General features: G+C 37.7%; 1 protein-coding gene across 3 annotated transcripts in view; it reads left to right on the top strand.

Annotated features, from left to right (window-relative positions):
- Window positions 1-26294, top strand: part of LOC103095430 (galactocerebrosidase-like) — a 235621-nt gene that overhangs the window by 187694 nt on the left and 21633 nt on the right. For 2 of the 3 annotated variants that reach the window (XM_056810588.1, XM_056810586.1), the window contains exons 11-14: window positions 2149-2238; window positions 6589-6675; window positions 11012-11156; window positions 13927-14107. In XM_056810588.1, the coding sequence (XP_056666566.1) occupies window positions 2149-2238; window positions 6589-6675; window positions 11012-11156; window positions 13927-14107 (503 nt within the window). The remainder of the gene's footprint in view (window positions 1-2148; window positions 2239-6588; window positions 6676-11011; window positions 11157-13926; window positions 14108-26294) is intronic. The other variant, XM_056810587.1, reaches the window with a different exon arrangement.

Here is a 26294-nt window from a genome sequence, read left to right on the forward strand (position 1 = left end):
TGGAAAACACTTATTAATTATGCAAGAAAAATTAATCATTAATATCCTTTGACTAGAGATTCTACTGCTATTATCTTACATTCAGGAAGATATAGACACCAAGAACAATACTTCTACATAAAAAGTTTCATAGGAACATTATTTTTTATAACAAAAACATGTTCTCATCAATTTGGAAATATATGAACAAATTGTCACATATGAATATAATAAATTATTCCTGTGCAATATGAAAATTTTAGAAAAATTTGAGTAACCATTTGCTGTTTCCTACTCAATCTTAAAATGATATTCACTCCTTCTTGACTAATGTCTCATAAAAAGGATAAGAGAAAAAGAAGGAAAAGCAAGTAGAAACCTTCTGACCCAGAGCCTTCTATCTTGTGCTACATGTCCCTGAGGGCAGGAGGCAGATGGTGATGAACAGCTATACCAACACCAGGCATCTTGTGCCTCCCAAGGCCAGATTGATCTCCCAGCCAGAATGTTGAGGACTCCTGTTCAAAGAGGAGCAGCCTTCCTCTTTACCTCAGGCCTTCCATCATCTGCTCCAGTGCCTCTCCATTTAGGGAAGAGGAAGAATAAAGTCAGTGGGGAGGGGGACTTCCTTCTCCTGCAAAGCAATTTTCTCTCTAATCTGCAGCCTTCAGAAGGAAGAGAAGTAGTAAAACAGGGCCTTTCCACAGCCTCTCACACTGATGATCACCTCATTCCAGATTCTCTCTTCTCTCTTGGTTTTTGGAGTGCCACACTCCCCTGGTTCTCAATCTACTTCTCTGTTCCTTGGCTACATCCTTCTCCCAATTACAGCCTCTCATAGGTATTCCTCTGGATTTTGCACTGAACCCTCTTCTTTTCTCTCTCTATACTACTCCCCTTGGTGATCTCCTCAGTTCCCATGGATTTAATTACTGTCTCTAGGCTGATGATTCTTAGACCTACCTGCTGTGACCTCTCTGCTGAATTCCAGTCTTGTATCTCTAACTACCTTTCAGACATCTCAAACTGGATTTATAGTGGATACCTTAAACCCAATATGTTGAAAACAGAATTCATCTTCTTTCCCCTTAAATACTGCTCATCTCCTGCCTTCCTTACTACTGTTGCGGGCAACTTCATTGTCCAGAGCCTAGGAGTTATCTTGGATTCCCCATTATTCCTCCTCTCCATCCAAACTATTGTCAAGGCCTGTGGATTTCACCTCTGCAATATCTCTCTGACACATCCTCTGTCTCCTCTGCCACTGCCACTGCCCCTCTGGTACAGACCCTGGATGACTGTGATAGCCTCCTCATGGGTCTGCTGCCACTCCATCCTCCATTCAGCCAATAGAGTAATTTTCCTAACTCATGTCTGATCATGTCATTCCCCTACTTAGTAAACTCCTGTGGTTCCCTATTGCCTCCAGGCAATGTTCTATTTGGTGGTCAAAACCCTTAATTACCTAGCCCCCTCCTACTGCTTCAGTCTTCTGACACCTTCCTCCTCAATATATACTATTCTATTCTCTGTTAGTTATTTCCTGTTCATCCTGTGTATATCTTGCTTTGTATATATTTATTTGCATGTCATCTCCCCCATTAGATTGTAAGCTCCTCGAGGGCAGGGGCTATCTTTTGCTATTGTATCCCTATTCCTTATCACAGTACCTGGCATATAGCAGGTGCTAAACAAATGTTTATAGACAAATTAGTTAAAAAAATAACCATCTGGTTATCTGAGTGTGACAGCATATGTCCTATTTCATATTCGACTCTCTACGTCTTCTAAGAACAGAGAAAGGGATCTTTTCCTTTCTCCTTTGGAACCAACTTTATATATGTGTGTGTGTGTGTGTGTGTGTGTGTGTGTGTGTGTGTGTGTGTGTGATAACCAACTTGTTAATTATATTAGACAGCATTCAATTTCAGTGTTTTTGTTCTTTCTTTTTATTTCCATTTCTGTTTCTTTTCTTTCTATTTCTATTTAATGTTTTCTATAAAATGAAAATAATATTTATGCTTCCTAACTTGCCCAATGGTGGTATGATCAAGTGCAATAATGTATACAAAATATAAATCTTATGTGCCAAAGAAATGTTAGTACTATTTTTTTAACAAGGAATATCTTGTCTATTTCAATTTCATTTAGGATTGTTTGTTTTTTCAGAGTCATTCAATTTCACATTGCAAAAAGGGTCAAGTTAATTTTTTCGCAGTGACTGAACAACTAACCACTTTCTCTCTTCAGGGAAGCTTTGTAAGTATGGAAAGCCTTGTTTCATGAAACCCCCAATTGCCTGAACAATAAACCTTCGAGCATTTTTGAACACCCTAGATGGGTCTAAGTACCCTTTTAGTCTCCTTAGGTTCCCTGATTATATCTAGCGGTCTCCCAGGTATTCTCCCAGGCTCTGACTAAGTTGCTTGTAACCAGTCTGTTGTTCCTCCTTGCTTCTGCTCTGTAAGGGGTGTGTATGTGTGTGTGTGTGTGTGTGTGTGTGTGTGTGTGTGTGTGTATGTAAGAGAGGAAAATCAGATCTAGCATGTAAAAGAGTAACCCAAGCTGGAGAGGAGTAAGGAAGACAGAGAATTTCAGAAAGGAACAGAAGAGCTGAGAAAATTCAAAGCAGTTACTTCACTTTTCTTTGAGAGCTCCTCAGGAGTGGTTGGTCTAAGAGAAATCTCTGAGACAGAAGATCTCCTGAGCATTGAACAGCTCTCAGTGAATTCAAACTCCTTGGATCCAGACGAGGATGAAAGGAATGGATAGAACTTCATTATAAAGCTGTCCATCCAAAGAAGAGTTTCCTCTCTGTCCCCTAAAATTGTCCTCTGAACTTCGTACTATAACTAGGGTAGATAGAAGTCAGGACAAATCTCATAACTGACCTAGGAAGGTCAGGCAGGTAGCCTGAACCCTCAGGATTTGGGGAGGGGATCAGTTGTTAGCTTTTAGTGATCTCCCACTTCATACTTCCCTTACTCAATAACCCTACTCTCTCTGTCTTTGTGTGTCCCTTTTAGAATAAAAGAATTATTCTTTATAGATCAAGTTGCTTGTCTTATAATATATAGGAAGATATCTGAAGCTTGGAGAGGAAAGGTATACTTTCTGCTCAAGGAGGGAGAGTCAGCTTCAGTCCTTGACTCTACACTCAACTCAAATCACTGAATTGATATATTTTGTCCCTCTATAAGACAACTGGTACTGTTTTCACTGGGGAAGGAGAGGGGAGGACCAACCTATCCCCCTTCTCCATATTCTTGCCCCATCTCATCTTTCTCACTTGATAGTGTCAAAGTAATCATAGTGGGTGACTCCATTTTCCCACTCATTACATATTGTAAGGATAATTTTATAGTTGTGACTTAATATCTAAATTAATTATTGGTTTCCACAGGATATCCCAAATAATAAAATACCCAAGTCAGCTGGAAATTATGGAGATTTTAATTAATATAGAAAGAAGGAATTAAGGAGAAGAGAGAGAGAGAGGAAAGAGTTAATTTAAACTGTTCCAGCTCTGGCTGAACCAGGCAGGAGTTAAAGGCCTTGGCCAAAGAGGCTCCCCTGAGCCCAAAGGAAAAGGAAGTCAGTCTTATCACTCACTACAAGACCATCTCAAGGAATCTGTCTGAGGGAGCTCCTCCAGGCTCGAGTTCCAGGATCAAACTTACTCCCAGGCTGCTCACAGGAAGTAATCAGCCAGATCCACCTCTCCGGGGAAAGAGAGCGAAGAGAGGAAGTGACACACCCTATATAGACAGTTTTACATCACTTTCCTGAGTCTTATAGTAGGGTGGCGTAGTTTTAAAGTTCACAATATATAACTCCAGATTCTGTAGTTTGAGGAAATTCCCATTATGGATATCTTTCCCCAGGCAGTTTTCCTAGAGTAGTGACTCTGCATGGTGGCCAATGAGCTTTGTTTCCCTTGTCTTGATTACTGATGCATTCTATTTTAACTGCATTGGTAGTTCTGAGTTTTTTCAGGTTGGCAGTATATCTACATGTAGTAACTGGACAGCTATGCCAGATGTCATTCTTAATTTCTTGTTGACTAATATTAGACATCTTATCGAGAACCTTGGCATAGAAACTGTTTTATAATTCTGGTTTTATAATTGCAAGGTCATGTGCTTTGAAGTTTTTTGTAATAATTATTAATTGCTTAAGATGAACCTTTTCATGAAAGACCCTGAGAAACTTTGTACATAGCAAGAGATGAGATTATTGCAGTTTTTAATTCACTGTTGCATTAAAGACTGAAAACAGTGTCACTCAGACTTTCTATATGAGAATAATTGAAGCAGTTGTAACACTTTGGAACTGAGCTTTTCTTACATGGGCATTCTAACAAGGTACTCAATATCCTGTTCTTGTCCCCTCTCAAAAAACAAAAATAAAGACAAATAAACCTCGATTCGAGTAGAATACTCTCATTTCTTAAATATTTATAAGAAATGAGAATTTATTTGTATAATTCAAATCTGTTTTTCTGAATTTTCCTTGTATATGTTGCTGTTAAAATGAAGCAATGTGCCCTATAGCAATGTACAAGTATAATAAATGGGCTGATGGGGAGGAAAACAATACAAGGAAGAAAGAGGTTTGGAGGTTTTCAAAAGGCATTAGAGTAAGAGGGGAATAAATAAGAGGTGAGGGGTGGGAAGAGTCATAACATTAGGGAGAGGAAAAGGGGGGAGACTGACTAAAAGCAAAAAGTTGGAGGGAGGGTAAGAGGGATAAGAGAAAAGGCAGAATCAAAGCAGGAAGTCAAAATGGAGGGGGGAAATAGCAATCATAACTGAATGTGAAAATGATGAACTCACTCATTAAAAGGAAGCAGATAATGGAATGGATTAAAAAACAGAATCCTACCATATGTTTTCTACAAAAAACACAGTTGAGGTAGGTAGACATACACAGGGTAAAGGTTAGAGGGTAGAGCAGAATTTCCTGGGGTGCAACTGAGACAAAAAAGGCAGGAGTATCCATTATGAACTCAAACAAAGCTAAAGCAAAAATAGATCTCATTAAAAGAGATAAGGAAAGTAATTGCATCTTGTTTGAAAGGCAGTATAAATAATGAGGAAATATCAGTGCTCAATGTACCAAATGGTAAAGCATTCAGATTTCTAAAGGAGAAACTAAAGGAGCTTAAGGAAGAAATAGATTGTAAAACCATACTAGTGGGGGGTCTCAACCTTCCCCAATCAGAACTAGATAAATTGAACCAAAAATGAATAAGAAAGAAGTAATGGAAGTAAAAGAAATGTTAGAAAAATTAGAGCTAATAAATATCTGGGGAAAAATAAAAAGAGATTAAAAAGGAATATACCTTCTTTTCAGGAGCACATGGCACATATACAAAGATTGACCATGGACTAGGCCATGAAAACATTGCAAACAAATGTAGGAAAGAAGAAAAAATAAATGCAATTTTTCAGACTACAATGCAATAAAAAAAAAAAAAAAACCCAATAAGGGCTTGTTGAAAGGCAGATTTAAAATTAATTGGAAACCAAATAATTTAATTCTTCAAAACTGGTGTGTCAAAGAATAAATCATAGAAACAATTACTGATTTCATTGAAAAGAATGACAATGAGGAAACAACATATCAAAATCTATGGGATAAACCCAAAGCACTACTAAGGGGAAAATTTACTTCCCTGAGTGCATATATCAACAAATCAGAGAGGGAAGAATTGGGCATTCAAATTTAAAAAACTAGAAAGAGAATGAATTTTTAAAAATTCCTGGATAAAAACTAAATTGGAAATTATAAAAATCAAAGAGAAATTACTAAAATTGAAAATAAATGAACTATTGAACTAATAAATAAGACTAGGAGCTAGTACTTTGAAAAAACAAAGTAGATAAGTCCAGATTAATCTAATAAAATGATGCAGTGTGAAGGAGGAGGTTAGAAAGGGAGCAGGGCATAATACCATTGTTGGATTTCATAACTGCTGGAAGAAGCCATCCCTTGGTTAATCAGAATTTAAAAGCAGTTCATGCTAAATGAGATAGCTAGAATTTAATGTTATATTATAGAAACCTCAACCATACTCTTATAGTTTAAAAACATTTGCAAAAAAGAATAGCTTCTAGTCCTTCCCCAAGTTTCTTTCTCATCTTAAAGAAAGAAAAAAAAAACTATTTAATCTCTGCCTCTAATTCAAATTCATACTGAGTTAAATCAGCTCTTTTCTATATCCATTGTTGTCAAAACTTGTTAGTTTATTTGCAAAAGCCCCAGGAAACTAATATAAAAATCTATACATTTGAAACAAAGTCTAGCATTTCAATGAATGCCAATTGTCTATGTGATACTGATGAAAAATGGTTACACCATATATTACTTTTTACAATTGTTACTTTGGCTCCACCTTCTGAGGTTCATTGTTGTCATTTTCTGTAGTTAGGTGTCTTATGGAGAAAAGAAATCCTTATGTTTTCTTCTCAAAGTTGAGGGTGACTGGCAATTTTAGCATGTTTGTTAATTTTAGTTACCTTTTGTTAACATTTATTTTATAAATTCTAAGGCTAACATAAATTAAGGAAAACTCTTACCCCTTTTCTGTTGATTTTCTCTTCCTAGAGAGGAGTAAGAATGCTACATGTATGGTATTCAAAAATCGGAAGACAAACTTTTCTTGACACATTCAGACATCTATCTCCTCTACAGGTAGGAAGTGGTGATATTTTATAGAAAACAAACTCTTTTCAAGACAAAACAATACTCTTAGACAATAGTTTTGGGTTCTGTTCTTTCTGAACGAACAGAACATTTCATCTTTTTGTATCTCATCTACTTTCTCTATTGATAAATTCTGACTCTTAGTCATTATTCTTCAACACTGTCCTGTATGTAAAATATCATGCATATAATGTTTGCCATAGTGTGGGCCTGGAAACAAGTTTGTAATGTGAAGTGTCATGAAACAAATTGTTTTTCCATGGAATCAATGTTTGTGTCCTGAACTAGAAATTTGGTGGGAAATTATAGCTATGACCAATAATTTATCACAAAAGCATAATTAAGAAAACTTTAAAGTAGGAAGTTTTCCTCCAGGTCCTATAAAATAAACATGAATTGTTAGTGTGCATTTATTCTAAAAAGGGGCTCAGTGTATTCCAAAATATACATAAAAATATGGCTATCATAAATCTTCCTAAAATTTATGGTCCTTTCTCCCTTTGTGGAGTCATAAAGACAGATATGGTTATAAAATAAGTAAAAGAGACAGGCCCTGGATGGAGAAGGAAGAAAAAGGAGGAAAGGGGAGAGAAAGAGAGTGAGTGAGAGAGAGGGAAAGGGGAAGAAGGTAAGAATGATAAGAGAGAGGGAGGGGGAGAGAAATAAAGGGAAAGGGAGAGATACAGGGAGTATAGGAGGGAAGGGGAAGAAAGGAGGGAAGGAAGAATATATAATAAAGAGAAAGAGTGAAGGAAAGGGAAAGGGGAGAGAGGGAAGGAGAAAGAGGAAAAGAGAAATATATATATGTAAATGTATACATATATAGAGAAAGAAAGAAAACATGTATATAGAGAACACATATATAGAGGGAGAATATATAGAGAGTGAGACTTTATTAAAAATCTGTGTGTGTGTGTGTGTGTGTGTGTGTGTGTGTGTGTGTACAGAGGTAGAGAGAAATGAATGAGAACACTGAGAGTGTTGTACAGAAAAAATACATCAAATTTGATCTCAGAATATCTTGGTTGGACTTTGGCCAACTCACTTCCCCTTTATCAGAGTGACAAATGGTTATTGTTAATGAAGAGCTTTATGATTTATTACTCTCATTGAATGAACAACTAGTTCCTTCTCCTTCCTTGAGGCAGGCTCCTCTTTTGTCCATTCTTAAAAATAACTTAAAAGTCCAAACTTATCTGTGCTTTTCACAGATTCTCTAGGGAGATGTAAATTTTAAAACTTAATATTCAATACTCCAAATATTCTATTCAATAACATTTACTAATATTTAACTTGAAGCAAAAGGAAACTAAAAAGCTAGAGAAATAGGGAGACCAAACCCAGCTTCACATGTGAAAAAGAGATGGGGAGGGAGGCATTACCCAAAACTTATATACAAATGTAACAAACTCAAACATGAACGAAGTAGAAAAGTATTGTTGGGACAAGAAACAAAATCTGGGAAATGGAGTCCAAATTTTTCTAATTATACAAACCCCCCTATGATTCTTTGGGAGACCCGTATCCCTAAGGGAACATTTAAAACATAATAAACTTATAACTTTAACTAGATGTATATTAAAAAATCATAGTTTTTAAAGGGAAATTACAATAATTTGGGGATAAGAGGAAAATAGAAGAGAAAAAGAACAAAACCAATATTAGGTGCATTGATAAAAAGCCAATTAGGGGCACTTCCCTTTGGCATAAGAGTACATTCAAAATAAATATATTCAACACCCCTCCCCCCCATTGTTCACTCTGGATCTTCTGGTGTAGTGTGTGGTCTCATAGGCATGTCTTTGGCACATTCTACAAAAAGGTTTGCCTCCTGGATTCTGGGAGGTAGTCTCTTATTCTAATTTAGGCTCAAATTCAAATCAAAGTTCACAACAATAACATAGTCCTCCCTGAGGAGGAATATAACACATTCCTCTTTGAGGAGGATACAGGGATACACATAGGGATCATACAGAGATACATGGCAAAATCATAAACCAGATGAATGAATTGTCAAAAAATCAATGAATCCAAAGAAATTAAAAAATAATCTTTGAGTGGAATATATAATATAAAAAGCATGAAAAATTTTGGGAAGAAGGAATGGAAAAAAATCACAAATCACAACAGGTTTTTCTAACGTTGCTAGTGTGGCTGTGATATCTGCTTGATTATTTCCCCTGGAAACAGGGTCACTGTCACCTGTGTGTGCAGAGAAGTGAACAATAGCTATGGCTTCTGGGAGTTAGATTGTAGAAAGAATTTTGGTAATAAAGTTTGCATTGGCAATACATTTTCCAGCTGGTGTTAAGAATCCCCTCTGAAGCCATAGCATGCCAACAGCAGGATATATTCCAAATTCATAATGGGAGTCTATGTAAATTGTGACTCTTTTACACTTTGCAATGATATAGGCATGTTTCAAAGTTGTGAGTTCTGCACTTTGTGCACTTACATTTGAGGGTAAGGAAGCTGACCACAAAGTATTAAATTCAATAACTACTGGAGCTCCTATATGGCGTACAACATTCCTCAAAAGGAAAGAACCATCTGTAAATAATATTAAATCCAAATAATCCAAAGGGGTGTCCAGTAAATCATTATGAGGTGTACAATTGTTTAAAGATTCTATGGAAGTTATCAAATCAGGGAACAAGGTTGTAAGATTAAGGACTCCACAGTGCTTTAGTATGATATGTTTATTATTCAATAGGCTTATCTTATACCTCATAATTCTTTGATCAGTAAATACCTTGTCCTGTGTCTTAATAATGCCTCAACCTTGTGTGAGCATATTATGATCAGAGGGCATCCTAACACTAGATCAGCAGATTTGGTTACTAATAAAGCCAAGGCAGCTACTCCTCTAAGGCATACTGGTGCTCCTGAAGCTACTGGGCCCACCTGGGTGAAATAATAGGCTACCAGGTGTTGAGCAAGTCCCAAAAGCTGAGTTAGAACACCTGAAGCAACCCCTTTCTGTTCATGGACATATAAGGTAAATGGTTTATTATAATTGGGATGCCTAGAGCAGGGACAGACAGGATAGCCTGTTTTAAATTTGAAAGAGCTGTTAAATGTTCCATTTCCAATTTATGTGGTTCTGGGACTGAGTTTTTTGTGAGCAATACAAGGGACCTAGTGATTTCCCCATAGCAAGGGATCCACTGTCGACAAAATCGTGTTCCTCCAAGAATCACCCTCAATTGCTTTTTAGTGGTAGGAGTGCTTAATTTTTGGATGCTTTCAATATGCTTGGGAGAAATTAACTGGGACCCAGCAGTTAAAATGAAACCAAAATATTGTACTTTGGGGAGATGTCACTGAACATTGTCTTTGGAGACGTTGTGGCCTCTTATGTAGCTCTAAAAAAAGGTGCTTATTATCCTCTTGGCATTCTTCAGCATTTGGTGAAGCCAAGAACAAGTCAGCCATATATTGAATTAAGTGGCTGTATTTAAATTTATGGCATCTGTATCAGCAGTTAAGAATTGTGTAAACAATATGGGGCTGTCCATGAACCCTTGAGACAGAAGATCCCAGGTCACCTTAGAACCCTTCCAGGTGAAAGCAAAGATATGCCTGGAATCCTCATGTATAGGTATAGAAAAGAAAGCTGAGCACAAGTCTACTACAGTATGTAGTTGTGCTAGGAATAGAAGAAATAATAGTGTTTATGTTGGAAACTACAGGGTGTCTTTTTATAACATGATTGTTCACAGCCCTGAAATTCTGGGTGAATTGATAGAGATGCTTGCCCTTGGGCCCCAATTTTGGCATTTTAACAGGCAGGATGAGCATATTAAATCAGCTGGGGCCAGAAGCCACCCACATGGATCTCAGTAACTGAGAAAAGCCTAGCAACTTCACTTAGGGGGCTGAGTAGAGAAAACTCTGAGATTTCAGGTCCATTTGTTAGGTGGCCAAATGTAAACTTTCAAAATTAATATTCAATACTTCAATATTCTATTTAATAATATTCATTAATATTTAACTTGAAGCAAAAGGAAACTAAAAGGCTAGAGAAACAGGGAGAGGTCACCTAGCCTCACAGGCAAAAAAGAGAAGAGGAGGAAGGCATTACCCAAAATTTATATACAAACCTAACAAACGCAAATATGAACAAAGGGAAAAAATATTCTTGGGATGCAAAAAGAATTCTGGGAGATGGAGTCCAATTTTTTCTAATTATACAGAGAGAAGTACTACAATCTTCCATGATAACCTGTTTGATACTCACTGAAGTTCTCCCAGTGGCCCCAGTAACCTGTCCACACAGGAGCTCCTTTTGTACTTAACTATTGTTTTCCCTTTTTCCTTTCAGATTACTGATGGTACTGTTACATTACAATTGGGTTTGGATGAAGTGTATACTTTAACAACCATTACTACAGGTCATAAAGGTTGGCATCCTACTCCTCCAGAATCACAACCATTTCCAATTAAGTTTAAAGATGATTTCAATGTTGGTAAGTGGTTTTTTTTTTAAACATCTTAACATAGACATTATTTTTATAATTGTATCAGCTGCTATGTACCAGTTTGTTTTCATTGTGAAGTCGATGTGAAACCTTAATCATAAATGATTTAATCTTCTGGGTCTTTTTATCTTTTTGTGAGAGTGAAGTTCACTTTAAGCCTTCACTGAAGACCTCCAACCTTCTTAGCTTTGAATAGATATTTCACCAGATGATGCATGAATTTTATGGTAAGGGATCTTATGGGACATACTAACTGTCCCTGTTAATAAATCAACTGAAAGTATTAATATGCCAGGCACTGTGTTAAGTGCAGAAGACACAATGAAAGATTAAAAACAGTCCCTGATCTCAAGGCACTCACATTCTGATGAGGAATCAGTGCGTTATTATATAAGTTTGCCAAAGAGTAGAGGGTAGTTAGTCTGAAAGGGGTGACTATTACCAGGCTGGAAGGACTTGAACAGGTTTTCTGCACTAGGTAGGATTTAAGCTGAACCTTGAAGGATAACCAGAGAAACTAAGAGGCAGGAGTAAGAAAAGAGGGCATTAGGACAGCTAGTTAGCTCATTGGATTAAAAAACAAGGCCTAGAGAGAAGGTCCTGGGCTCAAATTTGGCCTCCAACTCGTCCAAGGCTCTTCTGCCTTGCAACCAGTACTCAGTATTGATCCTAAGACAGAAGGTAAGGTTTTAATTTAAAAAAGAAAGAGGAAAGGAGGAAGGGAAAGGAAAGGAAAGGAAAGGAAAGGAAAGGAAAGGAAAGGAAAGGAAAGGAAAGGAAAGGAAAGGAAAGGAAAGGAAAGGAAAGGAAAGGAAAGGAAAGGAAAGGAAAGGAAAGGAAAGGAAAGGAAAGGAAAGGAAAGGAAAGGAAAGGAAAGAAGAGGAGAGGAGAGGAGAGGAGAGGAGAGGAGAGGAGAGGAGAGGAGAGGAGAGGAGAGGAGAGGAGAGGAGAGGAGAGGAGAGGAGAGGAGAGGAGAGGAGAGGAGAGGAGAGGAGAGGAGAGGAGAGGAAAGGAAAGGAAAGGAAAGGAAAGGAAAGGAAAGGAAAGGAAAGGAAAGGAAAGGAAAGGAAAGGAAAGGAAAGGAAAGGAAAGGAAAGGAAAGGAAAGGAATACATTGCAAAAGGTATGAGGGAACAGCTAATTTAGAGAAACATATGTTAGGGATGGAGTATAGAAAGGGAAAAGCAGCAAAGAGGCCAGTGTAGCTGAATTGTAGAGCATGAGATGGGGGGTAAAGTATCAGAAAATGGGAAAGTGAGGAGGGGTCCAGGCTACACAAAGCTGTGGATGCTAAATGAAGAATTTTATATTTGATCCTAGAATTAATAGGAAGCCTCTGGAGGGTATTGAGTAGGGATGATATATAGTTGGATCAAGGAAACATCTGAGTGGATAGTCAAGATTTCAGGAAGAGACACTGAAGGCAGAGACCAGTTATTGCATTGATTTACATTTCCAGGGTAGATGCAATGAGGGCTCCAGCATATTGGCTGGTGAAAAGAGAAAAGATGCATGGGAAAGTACTGTGAAAGTAGAAAGTACAAGACATGGATATGGGGTAGATGAGAATGAAGAGTCTGGGATGACACTGAAATTGTACTCCTGAGCAGAGGAATGCTGCATACTTTGCCCTCCTTGTCCATAGTGTCCTCAGTTGCAAAATGATTCCATCAAGGTATGTCATGACAGAAGCCCAGCCATCATGTCCACAAATATTCAGTAAAGCTTAATGATTGCTTATTGAGCAACTCTCTTAGCAGCAGTCTGTTTAGTTTGACTTTCTAAGACCTAATGAGTGGCTTTAGATCTCTTTGGAAAATTTCATTAACCCAATTCTCTATGTAGAAGTTTAGCTTTCACTGACTTCTTTGGATTCTCCATGCGTGAGAGATTTGGGTGAGATTTGAGCTAGTTACACATGTGGTAGAAATGCCATGGGAAAGCTGCTTTACTGTCATCTCTGAAGCCATGAGGCTATGCTGAGACATTCAATCTAAAAATTAGCTTGTTATTAATTAGCTAGAAAAGTTAGAATTCAAAAGTAATCCTTGAATCCATCTTACAGGAATCATATGAGACTGAAATCAGATAATGAATGTGAAAAGATTTTGACAACTAACAACTTCTATACAAATAAATATGAGAGATTGTTGTTAGACATTCTGTTCTGTATAATCTTCAGCATGGATGAGTGGCTCTTATTTAACAGTAAAGATGGTCTTGTGGAGGCTTTGATAGGGAGGTATCTTGAGACAAAATCTATATTATATTCATTTTTAATAGTGGAAAAAATACCCAAGTTCAGCAGTTTTAGGTTCTTTATGGCCATGCTACACATAAAGAATCCTGAAAGTTTTGCAAAGAAAAGAAATATGAGAAATATATTCAAAAGACATTAGAAAGAGATTGTGGTGATTGTCTTCTAGTAAAGGAAAAGAGTATGTGACTTTAAAAAATAGGTTAAAACATATATACAAAAATTAAAATACTTAATTCACTACATAGATCATAATAATTTCTAGTTCTTCATTGTTACAGAATCTTGGGCTGCAGTCAGTTGGTATGTGGGTACATTCCTGTACATGCACATCCATGTGTTTGTGCACATGTTTTTATTTGTACAAGGCATATATGCTTGTGATTTATTTATTTTAAAGTTGCAAGGTTTTTTGATAATTGCTCAGTGAATGTCTAGAAATGTAAATCCAAAGAGTTTAATAGCATCTTCAAAATAATGACTTCCTTATCTCCAAAACAGGTGATCAGTGTTTTAGTGCAGCTCCACATTTTGCAGATCAAGCAGGTGTATTTGAATACCACACTAATGATAATGACATGGAGGAACATACCTTCACCTTCCGCCAAATGCTCACTCAGCGACCTATCAGTTGGGTTCTGGATGCAGAAGAGACCATCAGTATTATAGGAGATCGTAACTGGTATGTTCACTGGGGCTACCTCATATGGATCTGGTGGAGAGCTGGGTATATACATGTACCAGATGCTGGATTGCTATCTCTGTGGTCAGTCTTGAGAGGGTTCTCACAGTCTGTCTTGGGTTACCTTACAGGAGTGACTAAATAGCCATTTGATAGATTTGTGCTTTCATCACTTTTGGCAAACTACATTTCCCTATCTGGGCTTAAGTTTCCACTTCTATAAAATGAGGAACTTAGATTAAGCAGGCTCTAACATCTTTTTGAACTCTCCTCTCTGATGACACATTGCAAGCCCCTTTTCCTTTGAAGAGGGGAATACACTGTTTTTACACATCGTTCAATTCAACCGTGACTGTCACAGGGGCATTTTGACTTGCATGTGAAAATGAAAGGCTCCTTTTGACAATGGGATTTTATGTGCTCACAAGTTACATGTTTTAGATTCTGTTAAGGCTCGTTTTGTAGCTTTTGGTCTCATAATGCCACCTGCTGGATGGATTTTAGAATTGTATTGAAAATTTCTTTTCTGGAATTAAGGCCAAGTACTCTCTTTCTATACTAGATAACATTGGTTAGAGGCAAAAGGAGCTTATATAGTTGGAAAGGTAATACAACTCTGAACATTGCTTATTGAATTGAGTCAAGTGTTGTCTTCTCTACTATTGCAATATTGAGTCAAGATGATGGCTTAGAAGCAGCAGAAGTTCAGACTTCTAAAAACCCTTCCTTACTGATCACAAACTGAATGCTCCTAGGGGACTGAAAATCAAAGTTAACAACAGGACAGAACCAAGGAATCCTCCTGCTGGATTCAGTCCAAAAGGTACGCCCCCTCAAAAAGCCAGAATCTGAGAACACTCAGGTTTAAGGGGAAGGCAGAAGTAAGGTCCCAGGACCCCTCCCCTCCCCACCCCACTTAGAGCTCTAAGCCTCCAGCAGCAGCGGGAACCTCTAGGAGGGCAAAGAAGCTGGACTGGAGGGAGTATTTTGTGGGCAGAGCTGTGCCAGGCTCAAAGTGTTGAACCCTGGCAGTGGGGAAGGAGCTGGAGAGGGAGCAAAGAGCAGGCAGCCTGATCACAGTGGCTGAGACCCTCCATAATTCTCCAGCCTTCCCAGAGGTTTTGGCCTCAGGGCACATCCAGCCCAATGCAGCTGAACTTAATTCCATCAAAAGCCTTCAGAGGTCAGGGAAGGCCAATCTCCAACCCCACCTCCCTCACAGACTGCTAGACTTTAATTTAATCTAATCAAAATCCTCCAGAGGACAGAGAAGCTCAAACTACAACATCCCTCCCCTACAGACTACAGAGAGAGATCTTCTGTCAAAGCTCCAAGAGGGGAGACTGACAGAAACCCCCAAAACCAAAAAAATGAGAGGAGCAAGAGCACAGACAAATGCAAGGAGCAAAGAAGGGGTAATTATGAGCAAACAACAGATAAAGAAGAAAGAAATTACAATAGACAGCTTCTGTACAGGCAACGAGCAAAGAGCAAATGGAACAGAGGGGAAGGGATCAGCAAATGATAAATCAGAAATCCCAGCGAATTGGATATAGGCTTTGGAAGAACTCAAAATGCAATTCAAAACACAAGAGAGGCTGAAGACAATTGGGAAGAGAACTTAAAACTAAGATAAGTCATCTGGAAACAGAAAATAGTGTCTTGAAAGCCAAAATCAACCAGCTGGAAAATGAGGCAAAGGAGATAAAAGATGAGGCAACGAAGTTGAAAGATGAGGCAAAGGAGATGAGAGATGAGGCAAAGAGGATGAAAGATGACTTCCAAAGAAAATCAGACCTGAAGGAGAAGGATGACCAAAAAGCCAGGGAGGAAATCCAGTCTTTAAGAACCAGAATACAACAACTAGAATTAAGTAACCTCACAAGGCAGCAGTACACTATAAAACAAATCCAAAACAATAAAAAATTGAGGAAAATATGAAACATCTCACAAAACAGAAGATTAAGGAAATCATTTGAGAAGAGACAATTTAAGAATTATTGGTCTACCAGAACACCATGACAAAAGAAAAAGGCTTGGATATAATACTACAGGAAATTATTCAAGAAAACTGCCCCGATATTCTAGAACAAGAGGGAAAAGTGGAGATTGAAAGAATCCACAGATTACCTCCTGTACTTAATCCCCAACTGACATCACCCAGGAATGCTATCACCAAATTCAAGAGCTATCAGACCAAAGAAAAAATATTACAAGCTGCCAAGAAAAAGTCATTCAGATACCATGGAACTGTAGTGAGGATAACACAGGATCTGACTGCATCTACACTGAAGGACCAAAAGGCATGGAATATGGTATTCTGGAAAGCAAGGGAACTAGGTCTACAACCAAGAATCAACTACTCAGCAAAACTGACTATATTCTTGCAGGGGAAAGTATGGTCATTCAACAAAATAGAAGAATTCCAAGAATTGGTAAAGAAAAGACCAAACCTGAACAGAAAATTTGATGTCCAAGCACAGAACTCAAGAGAACCATCAAAAGGTAATTTAAAAAGAGGGAAAAAAGAGAAACAAAATGAAACAAAACAAAAAAAAAACCCTTTTTTTAAAGAGACTCAATAAGTTAAAATGATATGTATCCTTATAAGAAAAGAGGTCACTGATAACTCTTAAAAATGGTTGTTATCACCTGGGCAGCTAGAAGAATTACACTTAGAGGGAACAGTGACAAACTGTATAGGATGAAATAACAAGACATAAATAGGTATATAGATATATGTATGCATAAATACATATACATGTATATATATACAACTAGAGCTACAAAAAGAGATTAATACTAAAAAATGGGGAAAGAAAAACAAAAGGTGATAAATTTATATGTCACAAAGAAGGTCATGGCGGGAGGGGGGAGAACATCAATACACTGGAAGGGTAAGAGGTTGGAAACAGGAAATACTCAACTCTTACATGCATTGAAATTGACCCACAGAGGGAAGAACAATCCAATCCATTTGGCCAGAGGATAGATTGGTGCTCTATAGGGGAGTAGAAGGGTAACAAACAGACTGGTGGGGAGGGAAGCAGTATAAGGGAGGGAGAGGGGGGGTAGTTTTAAAAAGACTGCAAAGAAAATAAGGGGGGGAATAAGAAGGGAGGAGGGGTAGAAATGGAAGTAAAATAAGGGTGGGAACTAGGGGGACTGATTAAAAACAAACATTGATGTAGAAGAAAATAGTGAAAGAAGAAAAGGCAGGACTAGGAGTAGAAATCAAAATGCTGGGAAATACACAGCTGGTAATCATAACTCTGAATGTGAATAGAATAAACTCACCCATAAAACACAAGCAAATAGCAGAGTGGATTAGAATCCAAAACCTTACCATATGCTGTCTACAAGAAACACACATGAGGAAGGTAGATATGCATAGGGTGAAAGTAAGAGGATGGAGCCAAATCTATTGGGCATCAACTAATAAAAAGAAGGCAGGAGTCATAATCATGATATCTGACAAAGCCAAAGTAAAAATAAATCTAGTTAAAAGAGATAGGGAAGGTAATTACATCTACTATTGCAATATTAAATCAGAGAGATATAGTATTAAGAGTAAGTAAATAGAAGTAAAACTCTGACACTGGCATTTTCTCCTTTGTGGACATGGACATCTCTAGAGGAAAGAGATAAGATGGTTCTTCCTTGGATTTCTATATGCATATATTCATATCTCATCCTTCTTGGGCTTTAAGCTCTTTTATCACCTTTGTGTTACTACTGCCTAGTACTATGTCTTACATTAATAACAAATCCATTAGTCAATCAGTCAGTCAGTCAACTAGCTTTTATTATGTACTTATTATGTGCTAAGTAATGGCAATAGGTAGGCAGTTGAAGAAAGTTAGATATTGTGCCAACAGAAATATATTATATTGTTTGTGTTTATGGAGGGGTAGTATCTCTGGTATGGAGGGCTTGTCGTGCCCTTCTAGGGCAGCTCTCCAGCCTCTGACCCCCACCTGACACCCAGTTCTCACTTGAGGCTCCCAGTAGCTGCTAGCATGCAGCAGTGGCCACATCCCAGGCAATGGCTTCGATAGGCCGGCTAAACCTTGTGAGGGTAGCCATCGGGTCGTCAACCCCTGGTGAACCAGGGCTTTGCTCACCCAGCATGTGAAGACTGCTTCGGCCGAACAGGCGGAAGAAACCAATAAGAAGGTTCAATGGCTGAGATGGCGACGCAGCAAAGCACTGTGGAGTGCTCAGGGCATGTAGGAACACAAAAGACAACACAGCCATCCAATGCAGCTGAGGAAGTCTCCAGGTGTAACGATTTTTCGTGCCACTGGACCCAGGCTTCCAACTCCAAGAGAGTGGGACTGTCTCTGTGCATCAACTTTTCCACTTAAATCTCCCTCACGCACAAGTGTCTTTGTGCACACTCATCTATACACTATAGATGAAAACGCACAAAGACAATCGTCATCCTTGGTCACCAAGAGACTACTACTATTCATCCAAATGATATAAATTTCTAAAACAGTGAATTTACAGCCCTTCTCAGGTTGGGAAAGGAATTCAATTTGAGGTCACTAATTTCATCCAATGATATAAGCTCTTTTATTTTTTTAATTGTAAAACAATTTTTAAACATTTTTTTAAACATTTTAAAACATTTTTTAAACCTCACCTTCCATCTTAGAATCAATACTAAGGCATAAAAATGGTAACGGCTATGCAATGGGAGTTAAGTGACTTGCCCAGGGTCACACAGCTAGGAAATATCTGAGGCCAGATTTGAACCTAGGAAATCCTGTTTCTAGACCCACCCTTCCCAAAGCTGATGTGCAATGTCATTGGGTATTACTTGTGTCTTTGATCAGAACCTATTTCCATGTTGTTTGTGTTTGCCTTAGGATGTTCATTTAGAGTCTACATCCCCAACCATATCCCCTTGACCCATGTATTCAAGCACTTGTTTTTCTTCTGTGTTTCTACTCCCACAGTTTTTCCTCTGAATGTGGATAGTGGTTTTTCTCATAGATTCCTCCAAGTTATTCAGGATCACTGCATTGCCACTAATGGAGAAATCCATTACATTTGACTGTGCCACAGTGTATCAGTCTCTGTGTATAAGGTTCTCCTGGTTCCACTCCTTTCACTCTGAATCAGGTGGTGGAGGTCGTTTCAGTTCACATGGAATTTCTCCAGTTCATTATTCCTTTGGGCACAACAGTATTCCTTCACCAACAGATACCACAATTTGTTCATACATTCCCCAATTGAAGGGCATCCCCTCCTTTTCTAATTCTAGCCACCGCAAAGAGTGGAGCTATAATAATCTTGTACAAGTCTTTTTCTTTATTATCCCTTGGGGTACAATCCAAGCAGTGCTATAGCTGGATGAAAGGGCAGACAGTCTTTTAGCACCCTTTGGGCATAGTTCCAAATTGCCCTGTAGAACAGTTGAATCAATTCACAACTCCATCAGCAATGCATTATTGTCCCAATTTTGCCACATCCCCTCCAACATTCATTACTTTCCTTTGTTGTCCTGTTAGCCAATCTGCTAGGTGTGAGGTGGTACTTCAGAGATTTTTTGATTTGCATTTCTCTGATTACAAGAAATTTAGAGCACTTTTTCATGTGCTTATTAATAGTTTTGATTTATTTATCTGAAAATTATCTATTCATGTCCCTTCCCCATTTATCAATAGGGGAATGGCTTGATTTTTTGTACAATTGATTTAGCTCTTTATAAATTTACGTAATTAGACCTGTGTCAGAGGTTTTTGTAACAAGATTGTTTCCCAATTGGGAAACAAGGTTGTTTCCCAATTTGTTGCTTCCCTTCTAATTTTGGTTGCATTGGTTTGTACAAAACCTTTTTAATTTAATTTAATCAAAATTATTTATTTTGCATTTTGTAATTTTTTCTATCTCTTGCTTGGTCTTAAAATCTTTCCTTTCCCAAATATCTGGCAAGTATAATATTCTGTGTTCACCTAATTTACTTATAATTTCCTTCTTTATATTCAAATCATTCACCCATTCTGAGTTTATCTTGGTGTAGGGTTTTAGATGTTGATCCAAACCCAATCTCTCCCATACTGTATTCCAATTTTCCCAGCAGTTTTTGTCAAATAGTGGATTTATGCCCCCAAAGCTGGGATCTTTGGGCTTATCATAGACTGTCTTCCTGAGGTCACTTACTCCAAGTCTATTCCACTGATCCTCCTTTTTGTCTCTTAGCTAGTACCATATTGTTTTGATGACCACTGCTTTATAGTATAGTTTGAGATCTGGTAATGCTAGGCCACCTTCCTTCACATTTTTTTCATTAAATTCCTTGATATTCTTGATCCTTTGTTCTTCCAAATGAACTTTATTATGTTTTTATTCTAATTCAGTAAAAAAAAGTTTCTTGGTAGTTCGATGGGTATGGCACTAAATAAGTAAATAGTTTTGGGTAGAATAGTCATTTTTATTATGTTAGCTCATCCTACCCATAAGCAATTAATGTTTTTCCAATTATTTAGATCTAGTTTTAATTGTGTAGAGAGTGTTTTGTAGTTGTGTTCATATAGTTCCTGTGTTTGTCTTGGCAGATAGATTCCTAAGTATTTTATATTGTCTAGGGTGATTTTAAATGCAATTTCTCTTTCTAATTCTTGCTGCTGAGATGTGTTGGAAATATAAAGAAATGCTGATGACTTTTGTGGGTTTATTTTCTATTCTGCAACTTTGCTAAAGTTCTTGATTATGTCAACTAGCTTTTTAGTTGATTCTATAGCATTCTTTAAGTAAACCATCATATCATCTGCAAAGAGTGAAGCCTTGTTCTCCTCACTGCCTATTTTAATAACTTTTGACTTCTTTTTCTCCTCTAATTGCTAGAGCTAGTGCTTCTAGTACAATGTTAAATAATAGAGGTGATAATGGGTATCCTTGCTTCACTCCTGATCTTATTGGGATTTATCCCCATTACAGATGATGTTTGCTGATGATTCTAGATACATTCTGTATATTATTTTGGAAAAGGCCCTTCTATTCCTATATTTTCTAGTGTTTTCAATAGGAATGAGTGTTATATTTTGTCAAAAGCTTTTTCTGCATCTATTGAGATAATCATGTGATTTTTGTTGATTTGTTTGTTGATATGGTCAATTCTCTGTATTGGCATAGCTTGCGTTCCATTCTGTGGCCTTTCCATTTGTCTTTCAGTTAATTGCATAGTTGCATATTTAGCCAACTTCGCACCTAGCTTTCCTTTGTTGCCACATGTGCTCTCTGATTTCCTCTTCCTGTAGAAGAATTCTAAAACAGGCTTTGCTGAGGTTTGAGCCTTTGGGAACAATTCCACAAGCGTGTCTGGGCTTCATAGACCTGCCAAGAGGTTGAAGTTCATAGCGCTCGGACCCTGGGCCAGGTGACTCCAGGTGGAGGATATAAGTGTTATTCTTGTGAATTGAATGTTGCTGTGTTTGGTGGAGAAGGAGAGCTGCCTGGATGCATTGGACCATTCTTACAGTCTGTCACCTTTGGCAGGTTACTTCTGGGGCCTTTTACCAAGCCATCTAAAAAGATCTCTCTGATTTCCTCTCTCTTCTAGCTCTAAGAACCTGGACACCTTCTTGTTCACTGGACACCAGGTTAAGAGGATTACTTTTCCTGTGGGTAGAACTCCTGTTAAATAGAAGGATGGACCATGGCTCTCCTTGCACCGGAAGATGAAGGAACTAGTGATGTTGGTTTTATCTTGCCTCAAAATGCAACAAAATTTTAATAAGACATTTGGCCATCTCCCATAATGCTGGGCACCTTCACCTCCTCTCCTCCTCCACCAGTAAAATCCAGACAACAAGTGCAGCTCCAGAGATGGCATCTGCTGCAGGATGAAGCATCAGAGACATTCTCTGAAGTCTGAGGCCCATCCTGCTGGCTTGTCTTCAGCCTTGGGCTTCCTAGCTCTGCTTCAGGGTCCTCCACCTCCAGGTGGCCACCTCAGCTCCAGGGTTAGCTTTGCTCTGCTCCCTTTTGTGGTAGGCTTGTCAGCTGGCTACTCCAGCCCATCATCCTTATCCCACTTCATGACCCTCATCTCCAGTCAGGATGCCAGGTTTTGGGGAGCTTGCTTCCACGTCGCCTGTTGCAGACAGCCCCTTAGCTCCCCTCCCAGGGCCTTTACTCAGACCTGTATCACATCAAAATTGGCCTGTTAAAGCCCCTCCAGAGTTTCCCTGTTTGCAGAATGACAGGAGATAGTGTAATCTACTCAGAGGAGGAAGTATCCATCATATCCCAGGTGGAATGGGAGGAGCTACATTTGGAGACCGAGGGCCTGGGTTCAAAACCTGGGTTTGCCACCTACAACCTGAGTGGGGTCAATCACTTAAGCTCTCTAGACCTCTTCTCTATAGAATGAGAGAATTTGGCTTCTATATACATGGATCTGGTTTCTTGCAACTGTGAAGTCTATGCGTTTTTAAATAGCCTTGTCTCAATAGAGAAGGTTGGAGGCTCCCTCTGGACATAAGTAATAGGATAGTTTCAGAATAGTAATCCTAAAGGCAGATAATCAAGCTTCTGCTGTAACTGCAGGAATTAAAAATTAATTAGAATAAATGAAGTGGACTTTCTACTAATTGATTCCTTTTAATGTAGTTGATGAAGTATATAATGAAATCTTATATGATTAATCATGATATAGATATGGCACATAGGAATAGAAGGGTTATCCCTTCTATTCCTCTGTTTTCTAAGTGTTTTTAATAGGAATGGGTGTTGTATTTTATCAAAGGCTTTTTCTGCGTCTATTGAAATAATCATGTGATTTTTGTTGGTTTGCTTGTTGATATGGTCAATTATGTGGATGGTTTTCCTAATATTGAACCAGCCCTGCATCCCTGGTATAAATCCTACTTGATCATGGTGGATGACCCTTCTGATCACTTGCTGGAGTCTTTTTGCTAGTATCCTATTTAAGATTTTTGCATCTATATTCATTAGGGAGATTGGTCTATAGTTTTCTTTCTCTGTTTTTGACCTGCCTGGTTTTGGAATCAGTACCATGTTTGTGTCATAAAAGGAGTTTGGTAGAACTCCCTCTTTACTTATTATGTCAAATAGTTTGTATAGTATTGGGATTAGCTGTTCTTTGAAAGTTTGATAGAATTCACTTTTGAATCCATCAGGCCCTGGGGATTTTTTTCTTAGGGAGTTCTTTGATAGCCTGTTGGATTTCATTTTCTGATATGGGATTATTTAAGAATTCTATTTCTTCTTCTGTTAGTCTAGGAAGTTTGTATTTTTGTATAAGTTAGGAATAGGAATAGTTCTCACTTTTACTTGGAATGTTATTGGAATGGGAAAGTACAATACTATAATTGAAAGACTGCCAGACCTATAATCAAAATTCATACATAATCTAGTTTAGACAGTAATAGTATTCCATCACTGGCTAAACTTTGTGAGAGTAGCCATCAGGTCGTAGACCCCTGGTGAACCAGGGCTTTGCTCACCCAGCATGTGAAGGCTGCTTTGGCTGAACAGATGGAAGAAACCAATAAGAAGGTTCAACAGCTGAGATGGTGACGCAGCAAAGCACTGTGGAGTGCTTAGGGCATGTTGGAGCAAAAAAGACAACACGGCCATCCAATGCAGCTGAGGAAGTCTCCGGGTGTAACGACTTTTCGTGCCACTGGACCCAGGCTTCCAACGCCAAGAGAGTGGGACTGTCTCTGTGCATTGACTTTTCCACTTAAATCTCCCTCATGCACAAGTGTCTTTGTGCACACTCATCTATCATAGATAAAAACACACAAATACAATCATCATCCTCGGTTACCAAGAGACTACTACTATGGTCAATTATGTGGATGATTTTCCTAATATTGAACCATCCTTGCATTCCTGGTATAAATCTCACCTGATAATAATGAATACCCCTCATGATCACTTGCTAGAGTATTCTATTTAAGATTTTTGCATCTATGTTCATTAGCGAGGTTGGTCTATAGTTTTCTCTATTTTTGATCTGCCTGGTTTTGGAATCAGTACCATATTTTTATCATAAATAGATAAATTGTTGAAAATCACACAATCTCAGTGACCAAGAGGTTGAATTTTAAAGTCCTTTCCAGTTTTAACATTCTTTGATCTATGTCCTAATATCTCTATATAGAGTGAAATTTGAAAGCACAAATTGTATTTTAATCCTCCTACATAACCTTCCAGTTTTGAGTCTCTCCACTTCTAATCTAATCATCATTGTCCTATTGTTCTTTCTAAAATATTACTTTTACTTTATCTCTTTCCTGCTCAGGAGCTCACGATGGCTCTTCAATACAACCATATGAAGTCTTAAGCTCTTGTTCTTGGCTTTCAAAACTATTTATGAGATGGTCTCTTGCCTGAATTCCCTCAGCTTGCCAGATGCCCCCTAGTGACACAGGTCTGCTTTTTACATAGATCATTACTCTTTTATATTTGTGTTTTTGTTCCTATCATTGTCTTTGTTTTGAGTACCATTACTATTTCTCTCCCATTATGCAAATAGTTTATCTATCAAGATGAGGGTTACATCCCACTTCTTCCATGAACCATTTTCCAAACTTAATCCCACATTAATTTCTTCCTAGTTCAATAATCTGTCTAGTAAGCATTTTAGGTGACAAAGTCTTTGAGGGTTGGCTGAGGCACTATATTACATTTATGTATACCTCATTGACATCAAATTTTGATTCTCAGTAAATAATTATTGTTTAGATTAAGTTAGATTACAGTTTATTGCAGGGCATATGACATATTTCTGCCTTGCAAATGTCACCCATTTGGTAAACTTTTAGGATAGCTTTCCAAAGTGCTCTAATGAGCAAAATTTTCTACCAGGGGTTGGATGTGATAGGATACATCATTCATCCCTCCTAATGGGGAGACAAGGGATTATGGAACTCTCAAGCTTGAGTGTTCTGAGTTATGGGAACCTAAAGCCAATTGGGTATGTACTCCAAGTCCAAGACCAATATGGCGAGACTGTGGGAGTAGAGGATATCAGACAGCCTATGGAAGTTGGAAGTTGAGTGTGCCAAACAGAGTGAATATAGACCCTTCAGTAACCCCTCCACCTCTTACTTGGTCAAAATAGGAGATTCAGTGTCCTGAGTTAGGGAAAAATTTTTTTTCTACCATTTAGAAAGAAATATTAGGAAGAAATATTTATTTTTTATTGCTTACTTTCTAAGGGCATGGGCTTGTATTTTTATTTATTTATTTATTTATTTATTATTTTTAATAAATAAAAGCTAATTTTAAAATTGTAGGATTTAGAAGGAACTTTCTAGTGCTTATTTGCAGTTCTGCTTAAGTAAATCAAGCCTTATATATATATATATATATATATATATATATATATATATATATATATATATATATATATAGTACAGAAATAGTGCCAATAATTATAAAAGTACTTCAATTTGCAGAAGACTAGCCCCTCTTCTTGCTTAGTTTTCATGGAGTGCCAACAGACTAATTTTAAGACTGAGGAACTTTAACTGAAGCTGTGTAAAACTTTTCCATCTTGTTAGCAAGCATTGATTGTAATCATATTGGCAATCAGAAAATTGTCTTTCATGACATATATCTGAACTTGGTATCTTGAGTATCAAATTTGCTTAATTTGTCATATATACATAGATGCATACATACATATTTTACATATATGTACATATATATTTATATATGCATATATATATGTTTTGCTTTCATCAGCACTACAGAGGAATTATGGCAGTGGAAGAGTGAACTGTGCTTTCTTCTATTTCATCCATTATCTATAAATTTTCCTAATAAAATTACCACTGAATCCAAAGTCACTTACAGATTGTGGTATGTGAAGCAGAAAAAAAAAATTATAAGATCTCTCCATTTAAATAGAAAGATGATTTTAATGTGCTGCCTATGTTACTTGTAGTCCTTTTAAACATTACCTGGGTAGCAGTAATGAGGTAAGGAGTTTGGAGTGCATAGTTGATTAATATGGGCAGACCCAGTAGGATTATAGTTTAGATTAACAAAGAGAATTTTTATCCTTATGGATACACTTGTAACTGTGAAAACTGTTTGTTGTGGAGTTGTAGAAAGCCATCGTTCTATAGAGCTGTAAGAATCCTAGAGTTTACCTAGTTGAATTTCTTTATTTTACACATGAGGAAACTAGGACATTCCC

Source organism: Monodelphis domestica, chromosome 1 (assembly GCF_027887165.1).
Source record: "Monodelphis domestica isolate mMonDom1 chromosome 1, mMonDom1.pri, whole genome shotgun sequence".
Taxonomy (NCBI): domain Eukaryota; kingdom Metazoa; phylum Chordata; class Mammalia; order Didelphimorphia; family Didelphidae; genus Monodelphis; species Monodelphis domestica.